The sequence below is a fragment of the Psittacula echo genome (assembly GCF_963264785.1).
Source record: "Psittacula echo genome assembly, chromosome: 2".
NCBI classification, from domain to species: Eukaryota; Metazoa; Chordata; class Aves; order Psittaciformes; family Psittacidae; genus Psittacula; species Psittacula echo.
Window position 1 is genome coordinate 20,280,308 of NC_137737.1, and position 27,052 is coordinate 20,307,359.

General features: G+C 35.2%; 1 protein-coding gene across 1 annotated transcript in view; it reads left to right on the forward strand.

Annotated features, from left to right (window-relative positions):
* Positions 1 to 27,052, forward strand: part of KCNH8 (potassium voltage-gated channel subfamily H member 8) — a gene marked incomplete at both ends in the record, with an annotated part of 183,384 nt that overhangs the window by 80,035 nt on the left and 76,297 nt on the right. Inside the window, 2 exons of the mRNA XM_080610383.1 lie at positions 9,346 to 9,473; positions 12,182 to 12,422. Of these exons, the coding sequence (XP_080466509.1) occupies positions 9,346 to 9,473; positions 12,182 to 12,422 (369 nt within the window). The remainder of the gene's footprint in view (positions 1 to 9,345; positions 9,474 to 12,181; positions 12,423 to 27,052) is intronic.

A 27,052-nucleotide genomic window follows, 5' to 3' on the forward strand; every position in this document is an offset into this window, starting at 1 on the left:
CATTAATGAAGTTAAATAGTATTTGCCGTAGCATCACTGCCCCAGTCATAATGCTACTGAGTGTCATCCAGCTCGACTTCATGCTGCAGATCACAACCCTCTAAAGACCATCAATTCAGCCAGTTGTCAGTCCAGCTCACCACTTCTTCATTTGTTTGTTGGTCATCCCCATATTGCTCCTAGTTTGAAGGCCTCCTTCCAGATTGGCCTGCCTGTTGGCAAAAATGCTTTTATCTTAGTAATAACTTGAACTAAAAGTTGTACTACACCCTTTGCCAGTACAGATTAAACTAAGCTGCAGTGTTGCAGTTTAACTAGCTAGCTTTTTCTGGCTTATTAATCCTTAGCTCTATACAAATTTCTAAGAAAAGAGATTTATTTTGATTATGCATCATTTGTTGGAGGGAGAGGTTGTTGTTTTTAATGTGCCAGGGGTGATATACGATGTGCTAAACATTTTGCATTCCAGATTTTTACATAAAAAATGTCTGTTGGGGGCAGGGATGGGCTGCACTTCTAAGAAATTCTGCAATGTTCACTTTGATTTATTCTGCTTAATTACTCTCTCAGCTACTTGATGATTGCTCAAACTACAGCAGAGCTTATGGGGAATGTGAAGCTGGAGGGCAGTGATCATGAAATGGTAGTGTTTCAAGATCCTTCAGGAGAGTGGATTTTGGCCTCTTCAGGGATCTGGTTGGTGGAATACCATAGGATAAAGCTCTGGAGGGAAAAAGACCAAAGAAAGCTGATTAATATTCAAGGATCACCTCCTCCAGTCTAGGGAGCAATGCATCCTGACAAAGACATACAATTCTGTCAATGGAGGAGGTCAGATAGAAGCACAGTTTTACCCTGACTTTCCTACTGCCCAAAGGACTAACATATTGGGGAAGCCTTTATCCTACAATGATTTAGTTATGTCTTCTCCGGGATGACTTGACTTCTGACTGACCATTAGAGTAGATGGGTCTGCATCTCTTCCACCTTAAGAGAAAATGCTTTCCTCCTGGTCCGTGCAGGAGTGTGTAAATGAACTCTTGGGAGACAAAAATAGAGCTTGCTTTCTACTGTCTTCCTGCAGATATACATAAGCATATCTGCTTCTCCTCCTTCCACTTTCTTATGCAAGCAAATAAGTTGTATTTGAGCCTTGAACCTGTAGAGATGTATCAGTCTTTATGGCCAGTGCTTTAGCTTTTTATCAAGAGTTAAATGTAAGTGGCAGTTCCACTCCAACAAATCTGAGAGAGGCACAGGGTATGTTCTGGAGGTGAGGAAAAAAAGTGTCTTTTGTGGTATGTATTGAGTGAAAATGAGAAAAAGAAAAGCAAATTCTTGAGCAAATGCAAAGGAACAGACTGTATTCTGGGATATCCTGGAAAGGTGAAAGAATATATGCGTTAGCAACCAAATAGTTCATTGACTCACCAGTTCATGCATAAATTCATGAAATCACCTCTAGATTTTCCTTAGAAACCAAGTTATTAAAATAGGAGAAGGGAAAAGTTGTTTGTTTGGGTTATTTTGTGGTTTTGGGTTTGTTTCTTTTTTTTCATTCTGGTGTTTTTCTGTTTGTTGGACTAGGTTGATGGAAGACTCAATGGAAAATATATTCAGATTATCCTTTTAGAGTTTGCTAGCTAGAAGAGTTGTGTATGTGGCAGGTGGGTTTTGGAGATTTTTCTGAGGGGTTAGAGGGAGGGTTTTTTGAGGAGGTGGAGGACTGACAAACCTTTGTACATACATGTTTCTATGGAAAAAATTCAAAAAGGAAGAAATGTCTTTAGAGACTTTCATAGGCCTAGACACAGCCTGGTGTATTATATTTTTATTAATTAAGAGAACATGAAGATGAGAATGCATATTGTATATGTACTTTGTGTTCAGAAACACAAATAACAGGACTTGGACCATTTCCAGAATTCACCTGTAACTGCAGTTGCATTGAATGTAGTTCATACTATAGCTCCTTCAAGCAACTCTAAAGTTCTATAAAGACTCAGCAAGTCAGACCTATTACAGGTGAGAATTGTTTATCTGTAGCAAAGATGGTTTTATGACCATCCATCCTACCTTGTAAAGTGGTTTTGGTTTATGACCAGTTACTTTCGTAGTCTGAAAATCTCATTCCTTGAGAAATAATCAGAGTTTAGATTTGGGTTTTTCTTAGACCACATGAAACATTTACACAGACATTATAGGTTTTTGAACTTATCCATGTCTTAGCTCTCTAAGCTAAATTTAAAAAAATTTATTTTCCCTCCCTGTTTTAACTTTGAACAAGTTCGTTCCACTGACCACAAGACATTTTTATAGGTGGCTGGTCTGGTTCTGAATTGTAGATAATATATTAAGAAAACAAGTCCTCATTTTCAAAAGGCTTGCTTCTATTGCAAGATAGAAATTATTCAGGTGTATATATTCCTATTTTCACTTAAATAAGTGACTAACATGGACATCTGTACAATTATTTTTCTTAATTGTGAAAAAATCAATGATTTTGGAATTATGATCATATCATATTAACCTTCCTCAAATATTCTGGAGGACAGACTATCAGTAAATAAACTATGTGATTGAATTAGTAAAATTAAAGGGGAAAAAAACAAAAAGAAAACATACCTTTAGGTTCAGTAAGACTATGTCTTTACATACTACATCCTTACACATGAAGACAGACATCAGCACTTGCTGAAGTCAATCAAAAGTTTCTTAATGACTTAAGGAATTTGAAATATTTAAACTCTAGGGTTTTTAAAAAATATTTTAAATATTCTCTGTATTATTACAGTTATGTTTTTGTTCATAATGATAAATAAGCATATCACTTTGCCGTGAGCTAGCATTCACTGTGGGAAATACAACCTATGCCAGGCTTTTTTTTTTTTCTCCCTATTCTTTTTTTTCTTAATGATGGAAGAACTAGCAGCCCGAAAGGTGCTTAAGGATTTCATATCTCATAAGCATATCACTGTTTAAAGGTTTTTACTGTCCCTGGAAGTAACATGTATATGAGGCCCTTAGTGACCTGTTTACTGGTGGACTTGGGAGCCCTGGGGTAATGGTTGGACTTCATAATCTTAAAGGTCTTTTCAAACCTAGATGATTCAATGGTTCTATGATTCTGATCTATGGAACTGTATTAATGTATACTGCTGCTTCTTTTCTCTGCGTGTTTAAAGCTGAATTTTCTCTGGGCACAATACAAAAATTATTAAAATCATACAACTGATTCTGTGTAAAACTGGTCCCTTTAAAAAATATTCTGTAATAATATTTACAGGCTTTCAACTATACGTGCGTTAAGTACCTCTTCTTACTGAATCAGTTAATCTGTTAACAGAAAAATAAAATGGTTGCAAGCTAGCCTGGATCCACCATACAGCTAGCAGTTCTGTGAATATTTGGTTGTTGTTGAGGGAAAGAATGTGTCTGCAACCAACAGAACTCCTGCAGCCTATTGCTCATGGTTGTGCTTTTACTCTGTCATTAATACAAAAGGGGGCTTTTATCAGTTTTCCTTTTATTGACAACTGCTAGTGTGCTGTCCCCTGGAGAATAATATCTGAAACTCAGCTGAAAGTTTTAAAAATCCTACAAAACTTCATACAAGCATTCTGATTTTGAATGTTTTTTCTGTTCATTCAGAATCCATTTGTATTGCTTTTTCCTAATTGTCTCCTTTGGAATTACCTTCTTGGGGTTTTTTTGTGGGCTTTGTGTTTTGTTTGGTTTTTTTTTTTGAGAACTGTCTATGAAATGTATTTTGCCTTAATGTTATTTGCTATGAATAAGTACCATTGTGTTTTCTGTAGACTTCATTGTATTTATTTTATAGCATGTGGGCTATTCACAGGTATCTATGCAACAATCACACTTTCTCCTGTGGTTTTCCTTACCTTATGGTGCAAGTGATGAGGGCTTCTCAAGACTTGTATTAAGAGGACAAAAAAATCTTAATTGCACTTTTTACAGGAAGCCTTTTACAGATAGAGTTGTAAGACTGATAAATGACAGGGAATTGCTTGAAAGAGTCGAGCGCAGAGCCACAAAGATGATTAAGGGAGTGGAACATCTCCCTTATGAGGAAAGGCTGAGGGAGCTGGGTCTCTTTAGCTTGGAGAAGAGGAGACTGAGGGGTGACCTCATCAATGTTTACAAACATGTAAAGGATGAGTGTCAGGATGATGGAGCTAGGCTTTTCTCAGTGATGTCCAGTGATAGGACAAGGGGTAATGGGTGTAAACTGGAGCATAAGAGGTTCCATGTGAACATCAGGAAAAACTTCTTTACTGTGAGAGTGACAGAGCACTAGAACAGGTTGCCCAGGGGGGTTGTGGAGTCTCCTATGTTTGAGATATTCAAGGCCCAGCTGGACAAGTTCCTGTGTGATGTATTCTAGGTTACCCTGCTCTTGCAGGGGGGTTGGACTAGATGATCTTTTGAGGTCCCTTCCAACCCTCGGGATTCTCTGTGTGTGTGTGATTAAATGGTTCATGGAACCCAGGATCATAAAGGAACAGTTCAGTACTTATAAAGTATCCCAGGTAACACCTGGTAACATCTCACTGTGCGATTGGGCCAAGTGTCTGGGTTATGACACCCTAAAGAAATACACAGAAAGGTAATAAGAAGGTTTATTTCTTTGCCTGGTTTCAGAATACAGCAGTAGGGAAGGTCACCTATTTATAAAAGTATGCACTACACTATTAAATAAACCTAAACAATATAAATTTTTCAGATAGCAGGCACTACTATGACTGGCACTTTTTTTTTTTATATAAATTTTTCAGATAGCAGGCACTACTACATGACTACCCATGTGAATCCAGAGCCATCTTTTCTTCAGAGCTCTTCCTTGCAAAGTGTTTAAAGATAGCCGTGTCTGTACTGCCTTTCCTGTTTTTGCCCATGTGGACAGTCAGGTTTGCTGCACATCATGATTTGAAATGGTCATATTTCTACTGTTTGAAGAGGATAGTCAATGTATCTGAATCAGTCATGCCCTATGCCTAGCAGCCACACATTGTAAGCAAACAGGACAGCAGTAGCAATCAAGTAGCCAGGGCTGGAATATAACCTTAAGTGTGGAGCTATTGTGGTTGTCAAGATGCAAGAAAGCAGTGAATGGTTATGGTCTTGTCTCTAGTGGTGAATTTTACATTTTCAATGTACTCAAAGGACTGAAAAAAATTGCAGAAACACTGATAAGAGGTCCAAGTCTGCAGACTCACAGCTTTTAGGATAACTCTGTCACATTGGATTTTGGTATAACTACCTTCTGTGAATAAAGTTGCTCAGGTGTGCATGTGTTCCAGGATTAAACTCTCACACTACTTTGCCTTGCCCCTCTATAGCTCATTCACATATTGTCAGTCTATTGTGCTCTGGATTGAATTTGAGAGGTGCTGGTTGCTTTTATTAGCTGTCTAACTATATAATTGTTTGAATAAAACCAGATAAATCTCTTTGTTTTTCCTGTGTAATGTAAATGAAATGCTAGATAATAATTTTCTCTTTTGCATCCATGCACACTTGTGTAGAAAATTTTCTGTGGTAATGATACATGATCAGACTGGGAGATGATTCTATACAAACACATGTTGGGCATTTAATCACACCAGAGGGAAATCTAGGTAGTGGTTTTAATTAATGCATATTCTGCTACGATAGTACATAAACTGAGGAAAAAGTGAAGGCAGTTCTTTCAGTGCTGGGAAAAATGAGGAAAAATACCAAGGCTGAGATATTTTTTGGCAATAATGTGCAACCTTTTTGGCCAGAGCAGGTTAGCTTCTTGCAGTATTTGGAAAGAGATACATTTCATGGTGTCTCTCATGCCACATCTTGACTGCTATGGAGTGTGCATAATGCTTCTGGGTCATGTCAGAGTTACTCAGTGTAGACAGCTTGCATCCACTATCCATAAAGATCTTGGTGGATCTACTTGTATGCGATGGATTTACTTTCCAAGAAAGCTCCTATTCCTGTGCAATTATAGACAAGCACAAGGCTGGAGACTTAGAACAAGAGCAGGCTGGTATTCAGGTGTATCCTGCTCATGTCTGTGGAAGTGTTCTTGGGGCATGAGCCGGTTCATGTCACCCTCTCAGCTGTTCTAAGAAGGAAGATCCGAAGAGCTGGCAGGCTGCAACAAGCTCCCTTGACCATAGCCTCAGGAACAGCATATGATATCTATTATCTGTTACCACCTGAACTTTATGGCTGAAAGAATATCTCCCATTTGATGAGTAAACACTTTATGCTACACTTAAATACTAGAAATGAAAAATGCTTCATCTGGGGAATAAGAATATTATAAATCATACAATATTCTGGACAATATGTGATACTCTGCTATGCTCTGACTACTCTGATGTGTTTTGAAGGAGAGCAGACATAAGTTTTGTTTTAATTTGATCAGTAAATCTGAGTTTACAGTTCTTTTTCATTGCTACAGCAGCATATACCTTGTAGAGCTTATCAGAAGTTGTTGGGTTTTATTTTTCTGATTTATACCTAAGGAGTAGATTTTTTTTTCCAAAGGCATAAGAAAGGATTTATGCCTCCACTTTCTATTAACCCTAAGCAGAAGATTGATGTCTCATGTTCTTCTGAAAACACAAACAGAAAAGTCAGCAGTTACAAAGGTGTTTCCATTTCATTGGGCTTTTTTGCTGCAACCTTCCATTATAAGATTGCAAGAGGTCCTAAACTGTTATAAGACTAATGTTAAGATCAGCAAAGGGTTGTCATTAAAAGTTTTTATTCTTAAGAAAGACTTCTGAGATTATCATGTGTGATGTTTGTTGTGCTATACCTAATCTCATTTGAAAGAAAAAAAACAACACAGAAGGACAGCAGGAAGAGTTAAAGAATACTTTACCACTTTTCTGATGAAAGAAGAGTCAAGTCTAAATTGCAAAGTGTCCTTCTGAAGAGCTATTCTGGGGTGGGAAGGGGGAAGGAGGGGAGAGCATTATTCTGGAAATTATCTAAAGAGTCCCAAAAATATTGCTGGCAAGAAACTTGTGAAAGGTATTTGCCCACTTTCTCAGCCTGCCTCATAGACATGAAGCACATTTTTTTGACTACTTTGTGAGGCAGTAAATAGAATGGCCTCATTCAACATGGCAGTTCAGGCTGCAAAAGGGAAGAGAGGCCTGTAAATAGTTTTAAAGAGAATTTGTCCTGGGTTCCGCTGTAACTGTTATTTTTCTCCTTCCTAGTAGCTGGAGCAGTGCTGAGTTTTGACTTTAGACTGAGAACAATGCTGATAACACACCAGTATTTTAGTTGTTGCTAAGTAATGATTGCTCCAATCAAGGACTTTTCAGTCTCTCATTCTCTGCTAGTGAGGAGGGGCAAGAAAAGCTAGGAGGAAGCAGAAGCAGGACACCTGACCCAAACTAGCCAAAGGGATATTCCATACTACAGCTCGTCATGCCCAGTATATAAAGTGGGGGGAGTCACCTGGAAGGCCCAGATCACTGCTCGGGTCGGGCTGGGTATCGGTCGGTGGGTGGTGAGCAATTGTACTGTGCATCACTTGTGTTTATTCTTTTCTTTTCCTTTTCCCATTTAAGTTTTATATTCTCTCCCCTTGTTATTTCCCTTATCGTTGTTACCATTGGTGGTAGCACTAACAGTTTTGTGTTATACCTTAGTTACTGGACTGTTCTTATCTCAACCCATGGAGTTTACATTCTTTCGATTCTCCTCCCCACCCCTCTGGGAGCTGAGTGGGGGATAAAAAAGGGGAGTGAGCGAGTGGCTGCATGGTTCTGAGTTACCAGCTGGGCTTAAACCACGGCAGAATTTCAAAGTCATATTAAAAAGCCAGACAACTACAGCTGCCCAGTGCTACAGTAGAGACCTGATTCAACAGACTGAAATTAATTTTTGCTCAGAGAAACAGATAAGAACTTTACTGTCACCCAGAATTTAAGAGCACTTTTAAAATTGAGTTTTAAATGGTTTGATGTTTGAGAGATAAAAATTTAAAAAACCCAACAAAACAACAAACAAAGCAAAACCACATTCACTTAGTTGAATTCTTTTCTGAAATTCTTTGGGTTTACCTTTCTTCATTGTAGCTGGCATCTGTATGTGTTATAGCTCTTTCAACTATCTGCAGACAACAAAGTTGGAAATGGGGAACTTTAAGACTTCTTCAAATGCCTCCTCCAGGTATTGAGTAGCTATTTGGTTTTGCAGTGTTTTGTAAAAAATCTTCAGCTAGAGAGAGCTCTTGCATGAATTACAGGAAACATTCTTCACTGAGAAATTTGGAAAGTTTCTATGCTTTTTGTTATGTACAGCTTTGTCTTGTTGAACCAAAAAGACATTAGTCCTCTATAAGTCAAATCTTTCTTGCCTAGAAAAGAACCTAGAAAAAGCAGGTTCCAAGATGTTAACAAGCTATTTTGCTTGTAAATTTCTGGCTCTGCTAATTGGTTTTGGGTTTTTTTGGGGTTTCCCTCCCCCCCCCCCTTAATTTTATGCATTCCTTCTTTCTGTTTATTCCTTTATTCCCATAATTCCTTTTTTCTTAATCCTGACACATCAAAAAATGTCTATTTTCATTTACTCTGGCATCAATTCACTGTAATTCCACCAGAGTTACTGGACTTTCTTTGAATTTACTGTTGTATAAGCAGGAACAAAATTTGATCTCATGATTGATAATTACAGACATCAGAATGGAGGGAAAAAACACAAACCTTTCCAAAACAGTGTTCAGTCTTTACTCCTTAATGGATTTCATGTCACCAAGGAATGCATCAAATGATTATGCCAGTGACCATGTGGTGGGAAAAAATTCAAAAGCATGAATACAAGAACTGGATATTATTAGCAGGCAAGTTTGCAAATTAGTCTATGCTGACATAGTGGAAGCCTAGTATAAGTCAGATTATTTGTTTTTAAAAAGCGCATCACAAGAGAATTTTTTCTTTCCCTGAAACAAAAGAGAGGGTAGAAACACCTTAAGGACATTTTAAGCAGTTACTCTTAGCCATGGTTGTCTCTGGTCTGTAATCACTATTTAATTTTCTGAAAGAGTAAGGAGCACATTTTTCTCACCTATGAAATCATATGTTGTAATTAGTTGCTTCTGAGTTGCATGAAAGCATTTGACAAAACTTCACAGTGACTTTTATTAGCCCTTCAGGAGAGGGATTTTGGTTTTTTAACTGCAAAAGATTGAGTAAAACTAAGAAAAGGCATGTATAATCTTTACATCTAGCCATATCTATAGCCAAGTCTAAAGTGTCAATACAGCTCCCAAAGTTATAATTGCCATTTCCTGATGTTTACTGGACTCTCACTTCTGTTCTGTAGAAAAATGGAAAGGAAGAGGAAGAGCAGGGTCACATTTTGAGTCAGCACGCAGACGAAGTAGGGCTGTCCTTTATCATATATCTGGACATCTACAAAGAAGAGAGAAGAACAAATTAAAAATTAATAACGTAAGTGTAATTCTTCTCTGTATTGAAAGTGTACTCTTTGTACTGTCTTAAAAAAAAAAAAAAAAAGCTGTAAAATGTCAGTGAGTACCTGAGAAATGTCTTAGTCATAATTTTACGGTAAGAAAAGGAGTAAAGTGCAGGTCATTTAAGTGCAGTTCTGCCTGCTGTGATATTTGTTACACTTCATATAGCAAGAAGATATATAAATATATATAAAAGGTATATAGCATTTAGCCACAGTTTAAATGGACATTTATTTATCCCCAGAAAAGCCACAGTGCAAAATTTCTCAGAAGTTAGTTTTAGGTTCCAATTATGCACTGTTCCGGTTATTTAATTTCAATAATTACAATTAAAAAAAAAAAAAAAACACACAAAAAAAAACCAAACCAAAACAAAAAAAAAGCCTCAAGGTATTGCTCTAGCTGAAAATCCCTATACTGTGTAAGCTCCAGAAAGTCACACTTGATTTAGATAACTTTTCAGTTGAATGTCTCCAACTTTGTGCAGAATAAATTAATTTTTTCATTTCCTAATTGAAGTAGTAATGTTTCTTTCTTTACATTACTTTTGTGTTTTCCTACTAATTATAACTAATAAGTAAGTTCATAATACAGCATGAGTTTTGCAAAAAACAAATCAAACAATAGACAAACCCCAAAATATGACAGCAGAACAACTTCTAAAGAAATATGCTGAGGAGAAAGAATAACTGTCCTACTCTATGGAACTATGTATGAGGAGAAAGGCTAAGGCAGAGGAAAGCTAGAGATACCTATGAAATCAGTATGTACATGTAAAAATTTGTTAGAATAATATCTGAGAGACTGATCATTATCATCAAAAAAATAAAATCTTTGGCAGAACCACAAGAAAAAAATGTTTTGGGTTTTGTTTTCTTTTTTTTATGGTTAGGGGGAGGATGGAAGACAGACTGGAAAAAATAACCAAAGTATATAGATAATGAACACCCTGAAAAGATGATCTGCCACTGGGCATGTTCCTTTCATTGGTTAACAAAAGTAAGCAGCAGTGCAGATGCATCCTCCTAGATATTATTATGTTAGAAATTAAAAGCAGAAAACATTGGTATAGATTAAGGACATGAAAATACACAGCTGGTATATACCTCAAAGGGCATACATTCACTTCCATTGAATGTAAATGTTAAATGTTAAAAAATGTTAAATGATTAAAAAAGGTTAAAAAGCTAAAAATGTTTTAAAATGCTAAATGTTAAAAATGTAAAAATTGAAAGAGAAAAAAAGTCTGAAAAATATCAGTAAGTCTTCCAATGATATTTTCATAGCACAGTAATTTTTTTTTAGGAAAATAACTTTTAAATAGCTTTTGGTGACTTTAATGTACTGTCAAAATCCTAATGCAGATGATATTATACTAGTCAAAAACATTTGTTGTCAAACTAATTTACTACATTTAGGGCACAGATTTTGAGAGCTATGAATTAGAAGTCATAAAAGGAACATTTTCTTCTCTGTTATGAAAAATAGGCTGATGCTAATAGTGGGAAATCAGCCCCTAAGTTTCACAAATGAGAGCGAAGGACAAGGAGAAGGAAAGGACAACAGTATTTCACAAAAAGCACACAAAAAGAAAAGCTGTGTCAGGCAAGGCAAATGTAATTAAGTTGTGGTCATGCAGTTTTCTTTCTATATTCATAGTGAATAACTTTAAGATCAGAAGTAATCTTAGCTAGCTGAATACACAGTATTGTCTTGTGAGCGTCTTCATTACTGGAATAGCATTAACCATGAGCCCAATGACAGCAAGCAAGAATTTTATTAGCAAATAATACAAGACAGCTCATGTCCCACATGCTGCTTTTCAGGAGGGTAGGTGGCTTGTGTGGGGTTTTTTTGACTCTGAAAGATGAAAGCTAAGAATTTATAAAACTAATGCTTAAGACTGAAGTTTGTTGCAGAGACCTTTCCTGGTTATATGACAAAGATTCAAGATATATGACCAAGCGAGGTATAGTCTAATGGTAAAGGTAGTCAGCTCTGGAGCTATATTACAATCTGTCTACATTAGTATTTTGGTTTAGATCTGGAGTGCAAAAAAAAAAAAAGTTATTCTTACCAATTATTCTGTGTTTCATAACAATTCATAACATGAACTGGATTCCCTTATGTGAAACTAAACTAAGAGAGGTGCTGCAAGTACTAACAACTGTTCTGTCCGAAGGATCAGGATACACTTAGAGAAAAAAACCTCTCACAGCTCTAAAAAATATATAGGAAAGATGTTTTGTCTTCAGCACCATCTATTCCTTTCTGTGTTTATTCCTATTTGCAGTACTATGTCATTATGTATACAAAACTTTAACCTATCTGTCCAGTAGAAAAAATGTTGCTCTTCAGTCAGAATTCACCCAACAGAGAAAGAAATAGTTTCCCAGATTCAACCCCTCCTCATTCTCTTTAATCTGTTCTTTATTAATCCTCCTCCTGTCCCAACATTCACAAAAGTTATTCCATCTATACAGCCATCTGTCTAAATAAGTGTGAGGACTACATTAGAAAAAAATTAACATTAGTTCTTGCCTGTAAAAGAGTGTGGCATCTTTCATTATGCTTAAAAAAACCCCAAAACAACCAAACAACAAACTAATGGCTGCATTGGAAGAATTGCATCTGTATGATCAAACTAATGCTTTGTCTCATTTCATCTTTTTCTTTCTTTTTCAGAATGTTTTTGTAGATAAACCAGTATTTCCAGAATACAAAGTTTCAGATGCAAAAAAATCCAAATTCATACTATTGCATTTTAGCACTTTTAAAGCTGGCTGGGACTGGCTTATTTTACTGGCAACGTTTTATGTTGCTGTGACTGTACCTTACAATGTTTGCTTTATTGGTCATGATGAGCTGTCTACAACTCGAAGCACAACTGTCAGTGACATTGCAGTGGAAATTCTTTTTATCATTGGTAAGTTATGTTTGGGATTTATTTGGGATCTGGTTTTTTTTTGACATTTAAGGATTTCACTGAATGTATAATATAGGAAAAAATAATCACTTTCATGATTTTAAAGGGAATTTTTAGCTGTTTATTTTTAGATTTTATCTGAAATTTAGATCACCTTTTGTTTTTTGGGTTTTTTTTGTTTTGGGTTTGTTTTTTTCTTTTTTCTTTTTTTACTGTAAATTGATTCAGGAAGTCCTGCTATTACTCAGAAGGGACCTTTAACCTCAAGGAAAACCATTATTTCACCATGAAGATACCTAAAAACTTCCCTATGTAGGGATGTGCCCTGGAATTACTATACTGTTGTTTGTAATGTGCTTTTTTTTCCTCTTACCTTTCACAAACACTTAGAAGACTCATGGACCACAAGTTGAAAATCACTAGATTTTAGAACTAATGACATAAGACCAAAACTCATACTACAGTAATGCAAATGTACAATATCAATATGCTATACAGACAACTCGGATATCATTTAAGAGGTTGTTTTAAGCTTGTCATCTGGTCCATTCTCTAAACTTTTTATCTGAATAAACCATTTAATTTTTATACCTTTAAAGAATTAATAAGAAGACAAGATCATATGTAATAGCAGCCTTGTAGCAAATCTACACTATTTTTCATTTTATCTTTTTTTCAATTCTTTTGTGAATATGGAAAAGAGTCTACACTAGAGTCACACAAATTTCTTCCCAAGTTTTTATTATTATAATACCACTCAATGCTGTCACACTGACAAACCATAGCTCAGATCTGTTGATAATATGCAGGTGGAGAAACTATGTTTTTTTAGAAATAAGCAAAGTTGAGTATGTCTGTCTTGAATATGAAAAGGCTTAGGTGGGTTCTAAGGCAGACAGAAAACGAATAAAAGAATAAAATCATCCTCAGATTCGAAACTTCAGTTCTACTTTGCTTTTCTATTTTTTTCTTTTTTTTTTTTTTTTTGAAGAAAACGTAGCTTAACTCAAAAATTTAAAGCAATGTTATGATCTTCTGTAGGAGAACAAAAGAAAACTGAAGTTTCTTAAACACTAAGTAACAACTCAAAATGTCTTTAACAGAATTTTTTATTATGAAAATCTTGAGAAATTCATTACGTTTCTCTGACAGCTTTACTGTAGGCAGTAAGAATAAGTGATGGGGCTGATGGAAGAATCATACCTTATGACAGATAAATATTTGTATTTCCTCCTTTGGACATTGTTTTGTTATTAGGTTAAAGGTCTAATTTTCCTCTTTTTTGCTCACAATTAAATCTTGATTAAGTCTTTCATGTTAATGCAAGCAATTCACGTTCAACAGTACTCAGGCACTGCAGTAAGAAAACTACATTCTGAAATGCAGATCATCAGAGATCATATTTTGTCCTGTGTAAAAAGAACAAGATTATAACTCTAGTCAGTCATAAATGACTTCATGTTCCCTTTTAAGGAATACAAAATTAAATCATTCCACTTGATCTACCTGAGCATCTTTATAAAAACAGTAGACTTGAGGTTACAGTATCTTGTTAATGGATGTATCCTTCATCTCACACCAGTGGTTTGTGTTATGAATATAGTTATTTAAATCTGAGCATAAGATTTATGTACTGTAGTATTCATCTGAAACAAGACAGATGGCCTACTGCTCAGTGCTACTTTTCTGTTTATATCATTTGCTGGAAATAATGGACTTCTTACATCAGTAAGTCACAGTCTCTGTGATCAGGAGAGTGTCTATGTGAGAAAAATTAAAAAAACTCAATATTTTTTGCAAATTTTACTTCATATTTTCTTGTTAGAATTTTAGTTCTATCATCCAGAAAATCAAACTATGGTTGTAACCAAACGCATATGAAGAAAACTGTACAAAGTACTAGAAAAGACTTCTTTGCATAGTTATGCTACTGGTAACAACAAACACTGTACTGTACCATAACAATATTCCTCCCCCAGAGTTTCAATAATGGCTCAAATTTCCCCTAAATAATTGTTTTTAAAATTGTTATCTGTTTGTAGGTTTGTGGCTCTGGGGAATTATTTATGGAATATTTTCAGGACATTCTCATACTGCATTTAAATCTCTGCAGTGAATTCAAAGAAAATGGTGTGTTTATAGTTGTCTCTCAGTTGTCCCTTGTCCATTAAAATTCTGAATGAATATGCCTCAGAACATTATAACTATCTTGAAATTAGTAAGATTGACAGCATACATAAATTTAATCATAAATTTCAGGGCGCTGTTGCACTGTGGCTCTGACAAGCACATCATTCATGGATGATCTACGTGTTCTGAGAAAAGTCAATGAGAAGCACTGAGTAAAATTCTTTTTATGATGCTGCTGCCTCAGAAAGTCAGTGAAGTCTGAGATGGGTCCTTCACTGTATTATGGCTCTGTAACCGTAGAATCATAGAATGATTTGGATTGGAAAAGACTTCAAGATCATCTAGTTCCACCACCCCCTCTTATGGGCAGGGACACCTCTCACTAGACCATGGATTGAGGTATCAGAGCTCTGTAATCATGGATTGGAGAAAAAGAGTCTATCAGCTTTGATTTTATTCAGATTTCTCAGAAATGTGAGGTTACTCACATAACTTGCACAAACTTGTATTTGAACTTGACAAAGTCTTCGGTTTTGACTGTGTTATCAAAGGGAACAAAGATATGATAGTAAAAGGGAAAGATGATGTTTTCTGCATCAGTTCAAGGCACATAATAGAGTAGATGCCAAGGGTTTCCTTTAAGAAGAAGAGTTTAATAGGTCTAGTAGCTAAAAAAAATCTTTTAGGCTTATCCAATTTGTGAGTCAGCATACACTTAAGCTTGCTAAAAATATATATGGAAGTGTTGTCCTGAGTTGGTATGCTCGTAAGAGTGCTGATCTGAATTAAATTATTTATGAGAACAGAGCACATCTAGCAAGAGTTTTAACTAATTTAGCCTTGATAGTTCTCTAAAACATGAACAGAAGATAAACAATAAGAATAACCCATTGTGTGATGTCTTTGGGGAAGAGATTGGAGAGGGAACATGACTAAGTCTTCTTGATGCAAAATTATTTTTCACTTGATGTTTCCTATATATGCTAATGCTTTGATAACCTGTGTGATGGGATGTTTGAGTGTAAATTTAGATTTCTTTTCCTCCATAACGTGTGCAAACCTTCTCTAACATTCCCCTGTAAATAAATATTTTGCTTCCTCTGTCCTATGATAATTTAGGTTTAGAATTGTTTTACTGTTTTAGGAATCCTAAAATCATAAAGAGCTAGAGAGAAAAAATTTTAAACATTAGTGTAAACACATAAAAAATTATCTTAGTGTTTCAGCTGCTGAGTGATACTACCTGCTTTATTGCACTATTTACTTCAAAGTTTATGCCCCTTAATTTGCATAAGCAGTAGCTAGGTCCTTCATTTGTAGATAGGTATGTCTGGATGGCTAAAGTTTTAATATTTCTAAGAAGCATAGAGGATCTAGTTTACTTTTCAATTATGTTTATGAAGTTTTCTCATTTTTGTAAAGCTGTGAGGGTCTCTCTCCAAGTTCATTGTATTTTACTAGTAATAACCTCCTGACTGCATAACTTTTATTCTGTAACTATCCAATGTAGTGCTTTTCGTTCTGCAACTGTTTCATTCTAGATTTCTGATATTCTTTCTTTTTTTTTTTTTTTTTTTCTTTTTAAACATTATTGAACACCTTAATTGCAGAAAGTAACATTACTGGGAAAGCTCAGGCTCACAGGTCCATTTGAATAGGATGTCTTCAACAGGAGTTGAGGTCAAGGCAATAGTTCAGCAAAAATATGTATAGGCTTTCACGGTAATGGTAATACAATGTTTGCTAGATAAGATCATAGGTGTCTGATATTTTGTCTCCTAAGATGGCCAGGAACAGCTACAGAGATAAGAGCTATAAAAATAAGTGACCTTTAACTTTTAGTTTCATTTTTCTATTTGTGGATCATCCAGTTTCTAGTGGAAGTCAGAGAATCCTGGATACTAATTATAGCCATAAAATTATACTCTTTATAAACATCCTGGCAACAGTAATTTTAAGTGATTATCTGCAACATACTCCTGTATCTACCTGTGGGGAAAAATAATCCATACCCATCCCTCTTTCTACTCTCCCCACACATGTTCATCTGAAGAATTTTTCTATGGCTTGCTCTTTTGAGACAGAAAATTACTAATGGTTACTAAGATCACTCCTCTTTGTATGTGTACCTTGCTCTCCTTTTAAGTTATTTAACAAAGTGTATTATCAGCAATTTCAGTTTGTAAAAGCAGTGTGTTTAGAAGACCTAAAGCTGTGATTTGTGTTGCATGATGCTATAAAGAGACTTGTTGGCCCATTCACGTCTATCATAAATGTAAATGACTTAAAATCTTTCCAAAACTGTCTTAAATCATATGAAGCCCTTGAGTCACAGATGTTTAATATGTAGAAATTTAAAAATATGGTATAAAGCCAGTGAAAATTCATATCATCATTCATGATTTAGTCATTCAAGAGTACATATTATTGTACTGAAAATAATATATGCTAAACAAAATTACTGGAATCAGATGAGATAATATTAAATACTATAGATTTTACTAAGCTGCATTAGAGGGGTGTTTTTTTGTCTTTCATGTTCTTTGCTTAATTATAATGATTAATATTTCATATTTTTGCAAGCACACAGAAAGTAATGTAAAAAAATAGCTGAGCTAGGTGACCTCGCATCTAAGAGGACTTACTTGTGCATTTTTAAAGGAAATGATGGTGTTTTGAGCCATGTTTTAGAAAGTGTCCTCTCAGACCCTAACATTCTAAAATTCAAGTAGACACCAAGGAAGTAATTTGAATTTATCTCCGGAAATTTATAAGTAATTGTTCATGGACTATGGATTATCTAATAATGTGAATAAACAGTACAAAATGTTTATGTTGAAAAACAATAATACATTTTCTAAAGATTCTTACTCCAAAAACCAAACCAAATTTGGAAAGACCACTATATTGTTAGAAAGTTTTTCAATAGCCTTTCTTACATACTCTTGTAAGGAGGACAGCTACTAGTCTGCACATAAACTGTTTCCAAGCACAAAACTACCCACCTGGACATAAAAGAGACAAGCATAAGCCACAATAATTTAGATGTGATCATTTCCATGGAAATATTTCTGTAATTTCAAGTAGATGCAGATAAATGTTATTGTAATGGAAGCATCCTGAAAATTTGACTTGTATGGCTTTCCTGACTCCTCTTCATTTGCAAGGCTGTGATGTCATTGTTACACATGATTGCTCAGCTTCTCAGGGAATGAAAAAAATATGCTTGTAGACCTAACCAATTTTTTAAGAAGTCACTGTCCCAAAATGTTGCTTACTACTCCTGAAGCTGGGAGATACCTTACAGTTAAGAAAACTGCTCATCTGAGCATTCCTGCTTTCTCCTAAGGCCAAAATGAATAACATCGACTTAAACTACTGCTGAAATGGTTACAAGAAAGGATTCTTATCTATTGTGCCACGTACCATCAAAGTTAAAGGTAACGTTCAAGAAACAGTACTTAAAGTAGTACTGAGCAGGCTCCATTCTGAAATCTAATTTTGTGATGGAAAACCTAAAATAAAGCAAGTGGATTATGCAGGATAAAGGGTTTTTAAAAAACACATGCAAGATGATGGGAACCTCATGAGTATAGGCTGAAATGTTCAGAATTTACCATATGCAATTCCTTACTATTCTGGGAAGAACAGCAACTTATAACTGGGTCAAGATATTCTGCATCTGCTTCTAGCAAATATAGTCACTGTTCCACTTCTCAGCTGTCCTAAATGAAGCTCTCAGACAGATTTTTCTTTCCTAATTCCTGTTTCACAATGAGAGTAACAGGCTTCTGAGCACTTAAGAGTGCCAAAAGCACTTAAGAACTGATTCTTTGTCTTTTTATCTAAGCCGTGGGTTTACTACGAAAAATGCATTGTGGCAAATAATTTGTTTCACCTATAGTCAGTCCACACATTGGGAAATGCTGTAGTAATAGTTTCATACATAATTTTCACTCTGCTTTTTTCCTGTTAAAAGATACACAGAGTTAAAACTACCATGTTATATAGTGCATGACTGAATTGCATTGTAGCTACAATTAGAAAAGTTTATATTTATATTTACTATACTGTAATAGATAGTAAAACAACACTCTTTTTCAAAAAGATTGAAGTCTTTTAATTAACTATCTAGGCTGTTTCCAAGGAAATGCTTAGATGCTTAAGAGTTAATATTTGTTATTATTACTTAGAGTTAGCTTAATATTTTTGTGAGTGTGCATGTGGTCTTCTTCATATTTTTAATGATTTATGGATAAAGTCCAATGCAAATTTTTGTCAAGTAATTTCTGACAAAAATAGTTCCTGTATCCCGCTTGGAACTCGTAAAAAAAATTTAAGTATATGAAACAGTTGCCCCATTGAATCTTTGAATGTTGTACTTGTTTAATCTTTTCATTGTTGTCTCCATAGTTTGTGTAAAGTGAACTGTGTTCACAAAATACTTAACTGCTTGTGCTTCACACATACCGAATTTAGTAAAAAGTTAAGTCATATGACTGAAGTTTCTTCAGTCTTTGGAAATGCTTCTTTCTGCCACATTTCTACAGGTTCTATTGAGAAACTTACGCATGTAGAAACTTTCACACTTTTGCAGTCACAAATACTAGCTTCTTTTTAAAGCAGAGCTAGCAGTTCATTTTTCAGAAATATTTTTAGGTATTTAGTTTTCTTTCAATACTCCAAAGTCTGTATCATCCTTTTTAGATACATCAATGTAATATATTTTAGTTACTCAATATGTTCATGGATTGAGTCTGCTTTTAAAAGGTAGAGCATAGTTTATAATGAAAAAATATTTCTAGTGTTTAGTGTGTTATTATAAAGGTCACAATATGTAATGCTTTTCTGGCCTATCAACTACTGTAGAACTGATATTACCTGATTCTTGTTTATCACCCTGATAGTTGAGGAGAGTAACTTGAAAAGGTGCCAAAAGGCTGAAAATCAAGGAAACTGATAAAAGAATGTGTCCTTTTCTTTAAGTTTATGGTCTTTTGTTCAGTTTCATGATACTGGGATTTGAATTCATGGGCTCTCAGCACAGTAAATAATTGCAATTAAACCCTTGGTTTTAATGTTGGTGTGCTGGTCAGTCTTTGTGTTCTAGTGTGCCCACACTAATTGATACAGCAGCTTAAGTGCAGTGTTTGGTAGAACATATACTAGTGCATCAACACTGACCATAGTGTATTCCTGGAAGGAATTTTTTTTTGTTACCATAATAGCCATTCAGAACACCAATGCCTTCAGATTTCAGTCTTTTATATTAATGGCTAATTTACCCAAATAAACCAGTATTTCCTCTTAGGTATGCCTTCAATATCCCATTACCTTCCACTGTCAGAACAAATAGTAAGGAAGAGCAAATCAGTATGTCAGTTACAGATGGATTTAGGAATCAGCTTTTCTATGGTCCGTCACACCTGAGGATGTATCTTGCTCCATTAAAATCACTAAAAATGCTGTCAATTTGTCAAACTGTAAAGAAGCACTGCCTTAGAACAAAGATCATGCTACTTCTCATGTGCTGTACAGTGACAAGCATCTTGGTGTTCAATCCTGAATTATATTCACTGGAGAAATTTAACTGATAAAAGAGCTTAATGGTTACTTAAACAGAATAAAGCCTGTGAATTATATTCTTTCCACACTAGGAGAAACTTTTTTCAGAGGTCCATCATATTACATGAATGTAGTATCCTTGTGCTGAGGATTTTAAGAATTTGTAGCTTTGAACTAAGTTTCCATTGTTCATCTGAATGCTAGTCATCCAGCTAAAGCCATAAGATCTCTAAAAAAGAATTTCGTTGAATGGAGGAGTAACATGTCTCTAAAATGAGTTTCCCAAACTCTGTGACTGCCTGAACAAAACAAACAGGGCTGTTTCCACAATATTCTGAAGTGCTAATGGCCAGGAGAAAATGTTGCTGGGAGTTGGACCAAGGCAAAAATAGGAGGGAGAGGTATACTTGATAGCCAAATGTTACAATTTAAATGTCCTGTTGCTTATGGACTATTCCTAACCCTTTTACATAATTTTCTTTAGTGATCATGTGTCTCAATAAGACCTTTTTTTTTTTTTCTTTTAACGTTTAAGCTGTAGGAGAGAATAAATTTTTCTACTTAACAAAATGCCATCCTGATGGTACAATGGTGACTTTTGATATTTCTTTTTAGATTTCAAGTCCATTGGGACCTACAGTTCATATCTTGGGATAGTTCATTTCTTTAATTTCTAACAGTATAAAATTTGAGTTGGCTTCTCACCGTAACCTATATCAACAGAGTACATCTGACATTTCAGTTATATGTAGTTTTATACAACCTTTCAGTTCATAAAGATTCTGATAACAAAGAAAAATTTTTACCATCTGAAAGTTCAATCTTAAATATAAGACATTATATTTAATCCAGGTATTATTATTAATTCCCATATGCTGTGTTTTGGTAAAGCATGTTTTGGGGAAGAACAACAGTTATTATTCAAAGATCTCAGAGAAAGGAGAATCTGCAGCTCTACTCATCTTTGGCTTGTAAATGACGTATTTCTCTCTCATATTTTTTTTTCATCAACCTGTTAAGTGTTTACAGCTAGCGATTTAAAACACTACTATCTACTGGTTCTCAGGATAAACTGGATTGTAATTTAGCGTTTGATGATGCTACCATATTTTGCTGCTCCATTCCAAAATTAGGTAAGAAGTATTTATTGAATACATGTGGGTTTTTTACAAGATTCTTAATAGCTTCTCTCAAATTGGGATGCTACTTGTACAAAAGAACTAAATGTGTATCTTAGAGTTTCTTTCCTAATAAATCTAAAACTCTTCATCCTGGCTACCAGTGACTTCTTTCACTTTCCCAAAGAGGTCTAGATTCTCAGATGAAATTTTCTGTAATTTGTAGTTGTTGGAACATGTTATCTGTCCACAATTTGTTATATCTTCCTTAAAAAGAAAAAAAAGTTTTCCTTCATCAACTGAAACAGTTTGTTATAAAGACTTATTATTTTGATATATATCTTTATTTACTTATATATTTTATGTATTTATTATATAAACAACCTACATGTAGGGATTTATTACTTAATCTCTGTTGCTTTTTTTCCATGTAAAGTTTATTTGACTTCATAATAGCCCACATTTATATTAGCAACAGGTGAAAAAAAGTATTACTGTCCTTCTGTGTATAAACCCAATATGCCCCACCTTATCATGTCAGCATCTAAAAGAAAATCATCAAGCTAATTGTGGTAACAGACATTTTGAGAGGATATGCTGAGTTGAAAAATCACACTTCCATTTGAATAAATCACTACTAAGAGCTTTACTGAGAACATCTATGTTTATAGCAGCAGCAGAATAGAAAAACTAAAAATTTATATAGATAGATAGATAAATTGCTCTTCAAGCACTAATATTTCCTGGAATCTTTCCTGAAAGCTGTCTGGCTGGATTCTAATACCATTATCCAGATATAATTAAATAATGTAGGCACAAATAATCAGATAGATCAAACAACTTGGACTTTGGGGAAAGTATTGCTAGCTAAAGACAATCAATATAAAATCACATACAGGAAGATGGAAAAAAATAAAAAGAAAGAAGAGCCAATTGTACCATCTAGAAGAGGGAGGTAGTGTGGGAAACAGTCTGCTCTGAATATACCTAAATCATAGAATCATAGAATCATAGAATAGTTAGGGTTGGAAAGGACCTTAAGATCATCTAGTTCCAACCCCCCTGCCATGGGCAGGGACACCCCACACTAAACCATGACACCCAAGGCCTCATCCAACCTGGCCTTGAACACCGCCAAGGATGGAGCATTCACAACCTCCCTGGGCAACCCAAATCATCTAAGTCTCAAGCACAGGATTGAATTATTGTAGTCTAATAAAAATTCATGCATCACCCATCCTCTGGTTACTGCTTATATGTATACTACTTGTCCTAAAAGTGCAGAATTTCTCAATTTCATTTGGTTCACAGTAAAAGCGAGGTAAACCAAGTTATATTACCTAGCGTGTGCTGCAATCTGAAAGCGTGCCACAGGCAGTTAGTGAACCATCTGACTAATACTAAATAGTTTGCTGTAACTTGATCATAAATCTAATCCCAGCAGGATTTATTTTAAAAGAATTCAAGCCTAAATAAATAATAAAAGAAAGAAGTTTTCACAGGAAAATTAACTGCTTCAGGCAAATAATCCTATTTATGGGTAAAGAGGTTAGGAAATTGAGATTATATAAAAGACATATTAAGGTAAAATTGGAAAAGGTGTATTTTTGAGGAAAACATTTTAAGGATTAATAGGATAGCTTGACAATATCAGCTTACTGTTTTCAGTCTTATATCATTTAAGATTGCAACCTGAATTATGCACAAAGTATAACCTCCATGGTTTTTTAATATAATCTTTTTTTGTCCCTTTGTTGAGCACTAGTTTAAATTGGTGTTTTCATACCATTCACTGAGTGGATCTGTGTGTGAATGTGAGCATGACAGAATTCTAGCAAGGGATGGCTTGGTAAAGAATGTGACGTGTCGGTCAGAACTTTGATTCAGGAGATGTCACCAAACGGTTCCAAACCTCTACAAACTTGCTGAGAGCTCCTTGCCCAGCTATGAAATAAGCTGCCTTTTCATAGGAACTGAGCATTGCTAGGGCATGGATTTTTGCACTGGCAGCTTCTGAAAAAGTAAATGGTCACAAATAAGTGAGTAAAAGCCATTAGAACACTCAAATAAGGAAAGAAGTTAAGAGTTTTCAGTTAAATCATGGTACTGGCTTCAGTAATTTAGAATCAAAATATTGCAAAAGCATGTAGCTGTGGTAATTGCAAACTTTGAAGACATTAGGGTAATGCTGGCCAAGCCTTCTGATGTTTACTGCTGTGGATTTCTTTAACGTTTCAGAATCAGTTTGCATGAATTTTAGAGATTTCTTACAAGACTTTTATTTTAAAGGAATGTGTGCTCATATCTTATCAATAGTGGAAATAGGCTGAAATAATCCATTCAGGTTGAGCTAGTTAGCCATGGGATCCAACCTGAAGGTAAGTCAGAGTCAAAGTTTAAGTTTGAGGTTGATTGTACTAAATGATTTTGTGAGATTTGTCAAACACTGTTTATTTTCTCTGCATGCATCTTAGGGACTTTGTGCCTAACAGGTCTTCTGGTTTGCTTTATGTTGTTATGGGAAGGTGATCAGTCTGCAGGCTAGAGAGAAGGAGGAGCAGGACTGGAAAGCATAAAGGAATTGCATGAACAAACAGGTGCATGTGGTCAGAGGGTGTGTGCAGCAGAAGCCCATGTTCAGACACAACAGTGAAGTAGTGCTGGAGGATGTAAGGTGAAAGCAGTAGGCATGTAAAAAAGAAGGTGAAGGGATAGGCAGGCAAGAGATTTGCCTAGGAAGACTAAGGAGAGCTGTCTTTCTGAGAGTGATCAGCCATTGATTTATCATTGTATTTTTCTTAGTATTAAGTTATTCTGCCTGAAAATAGGCTGAAATAACTGGGAGTGGTAGGGAAAGCTCCATTTAAATCTTTGGAGCTGGGGCTGGAGAGGGAAGCATGGGTGATACGGTTGGAGAGGGAAGCATGGGCGATACGGTTGCTCGTTACAAGCCTGTTGAAATTGGAGATCTTGATATACACCCCATTGAGTGATGCCAGGTCAAGTTCACCTTTGTATTTGACAGAAACAAAATCACTTGTTGTTTTCCAGACTGACACACTTTGCTTCTGTTAAGCTTACAGGCTCACCTGCAGAGCAGTAAGTGGGGAAGGAGTGAAAGTCTGTAACACAGGTCAGGGATGGCTTAAAAAGCCTGGGTATTTGTTAAGATAACAGGCATACCTGGTAAATATCTATGGAAAAAAGGCACCTTGCAGATTATAAATGATTTAATAGCCTTTCTTAAAGTCAATAGTATAGTCTAGACTTTATCTTCAGCTTTAATTCACTCGAATCCTGAATTTTTGCTGTCTGATTTTGGCTGAAATTGGATTATCTAATTTGAAATAAGAAGCTGGGGTTTTTTCCTAATAAAGGAATAGATCTATGTGGAATGATCTATTTAGCTTGCAAAATCACATAAAATAATGGTTTTCTAGCTTACATGGAAAAAATGTGCACAGAGGTAACTTCAGATTATTTTTATAGTAATAATGCTTATTAATTTTTTGTTTATTGTTTGTGTTACAAGAGCTGCTGAAACATAAAAGAGATTGTAGTTCTTGTCACAGTCTGAAGCACGCATATCAAACACCAAACACAGCTTTAAGTGTGTGAAGCTTGCACAGGCTGAAGTTTGTTTTTAGAGTGCATTTAAAGATCATATACCTAAACATACCTCTTGTTGAAAACTTTTGACCCTTTAATTGTTCTTTGAAGTCACTTCATCTATGCTTTATCAAGTAGCTCAGCGAGTACTAAATGTTCCTCTTGCCTGGTTTACAGGTGTAATCTGTAAAATTGTTGCCCTTCACACTGTAGGAAATGACTAAAGCCCACCTCATCTCAGGGCATTGGGAGCACAAATTTAGCACTGAAGAAAATTACTAGTTTTGATGCTGTGGAGTTCTCTGGAATATCCAAAGCTTTACAATATTGATGCTTGTGTTGAATTTCAAATTATTCTTCAATAAACTGGTATCATTTGTAAGTAAAAGGTAGTGCAAAGCAAGATCCACAATTTCTAACATGTTAAATTATCCATGGGTACTTTCAGAACAGATTATTGTACAGGTTTTGATGTTTCACTATACATTGTTGCCATAATTTGCTTACCATTGTAGTTGCTGAAAGTCTTAATGATAAGAAAACACTTATTTTTAAAATTAAAAAAAATGTTAATCCTCCACTTTTTTAAACAGCAATACCAAAAGGACTGTGGAACATGTCATTCCTAAAAGTAATAATCTCTCAGAAGACATGGTTGTTTTTAAATTTGTATTAAAGATTCCCCTGAGCTTTTACAAGTTTCTTTCCTCAGGAGTTCTGGTTAGTTTTGTTTTGTTTTTTATTATTTCCTTACAACTTTCTCAGTCAGTACTTTAGCACAGCTGTTAAATTGTGAATAAGGTTGCCCAGATGAAGAAACTGCTTACACTCAAACATAGCTCGGAAAACTGTCAAGAAATAAAAGACGGATTACACTCACCTGCCTCTCTCTGGATTTTTATCTAATGAGTTGGTGAAGAAAGAAGCACTTCCCATTTCTTATTTTTTTATATGTAAATGTTATCTGGGGCTGTTGTCCTAAATTGCTTTGATAAGAAGGCAGAAAGTGGAGCTGTACAGGACAAACTCTAATCTCTTTAATCTTGAACAGTGAATTCCATGTGCACACTGATAAGCCTTTGGTGTACTGAATGGCTTAGGGGAATTTAAAGCAAGCATTCATCTCCTTTTCTGTTAAAGCTTTAGTTGTTTCACAAATACTAATGTGCAATAAGTAAGCAAATCTTTTTTCTAACTTTGATAACTACACACTGGAGGTTTCTGAGACAAATGAGAAGTTTCAAAATACTGGTGAATATTCTTATCTGTCTTTCTTACCTGTATCAACCAAATCTGCATGAAGCAGCTTTGTAAATGGCTAGTGTTACCATACTGATTTGTAAATGTGAATAGTAACCAACTAACTCTACTAAACTCCTGTGGAGCTAAACTGACCACCCTTGCTCATTCTGAACCATATGAAATCATACTAATTTTACATCTTAATCGTACTATTGTAATTTTCGGAACATTTTTTATAGATGTAAGAATGCAGGGCCAGCTGAGACTATTTGGTGATCTAATCTAAAATTTTTATACCTCTGATTTTCCTTACATGTTCTGTTCAGCCTGAGGATCTTACTGTATGACAGGAGTAGTTCTCAAAGCATGAACCAATTATAACCAGCTAGACCTCAGTCTGTGGAACCAGATAGCCTCTGCATGTGTCTGCGTCATTTTGTGTTAAAGCTTTGCACTAAATCTTGACAAATTTGAAGGATCAACACTGTGCCAAAACAATGAGAACTTTCCTACAGTTTTCATTTTAGGAGAATCAGCTCTTATGGGTCAAATGGAGGAATCAAACTGTCAGAAATACCATAGATCAAATACTAACAGTGTATATGTTGACTAGTATATGTCAATTGATCATAGGAGACAGTCTTGGTTTCAAACTGCAGAAGAGCATAAAGCATTTCTGCCAGTGAAACCTGGGAAGTAATTCACTTGCTCTTGCTCTGGTTTACAGTGCTGTCCTTTACTGTAAGTCTACGTGTTGGCTGTCCTCATTATATTAACAACATTGTTGAAAAATGTCATTTCCAAAGCCTACATCATTCAGAAGTAATGCCACAGAATAAATAAAACTAATATATAATATAATCAAAAAGAGAGAAAACATAGGAAAAATTGAAAAACAGTTTCCTTGAAAAATGAGAAAATTCAGGAAAGGAAAAAAATACCTAACAACCAGAACTTAATAAAACC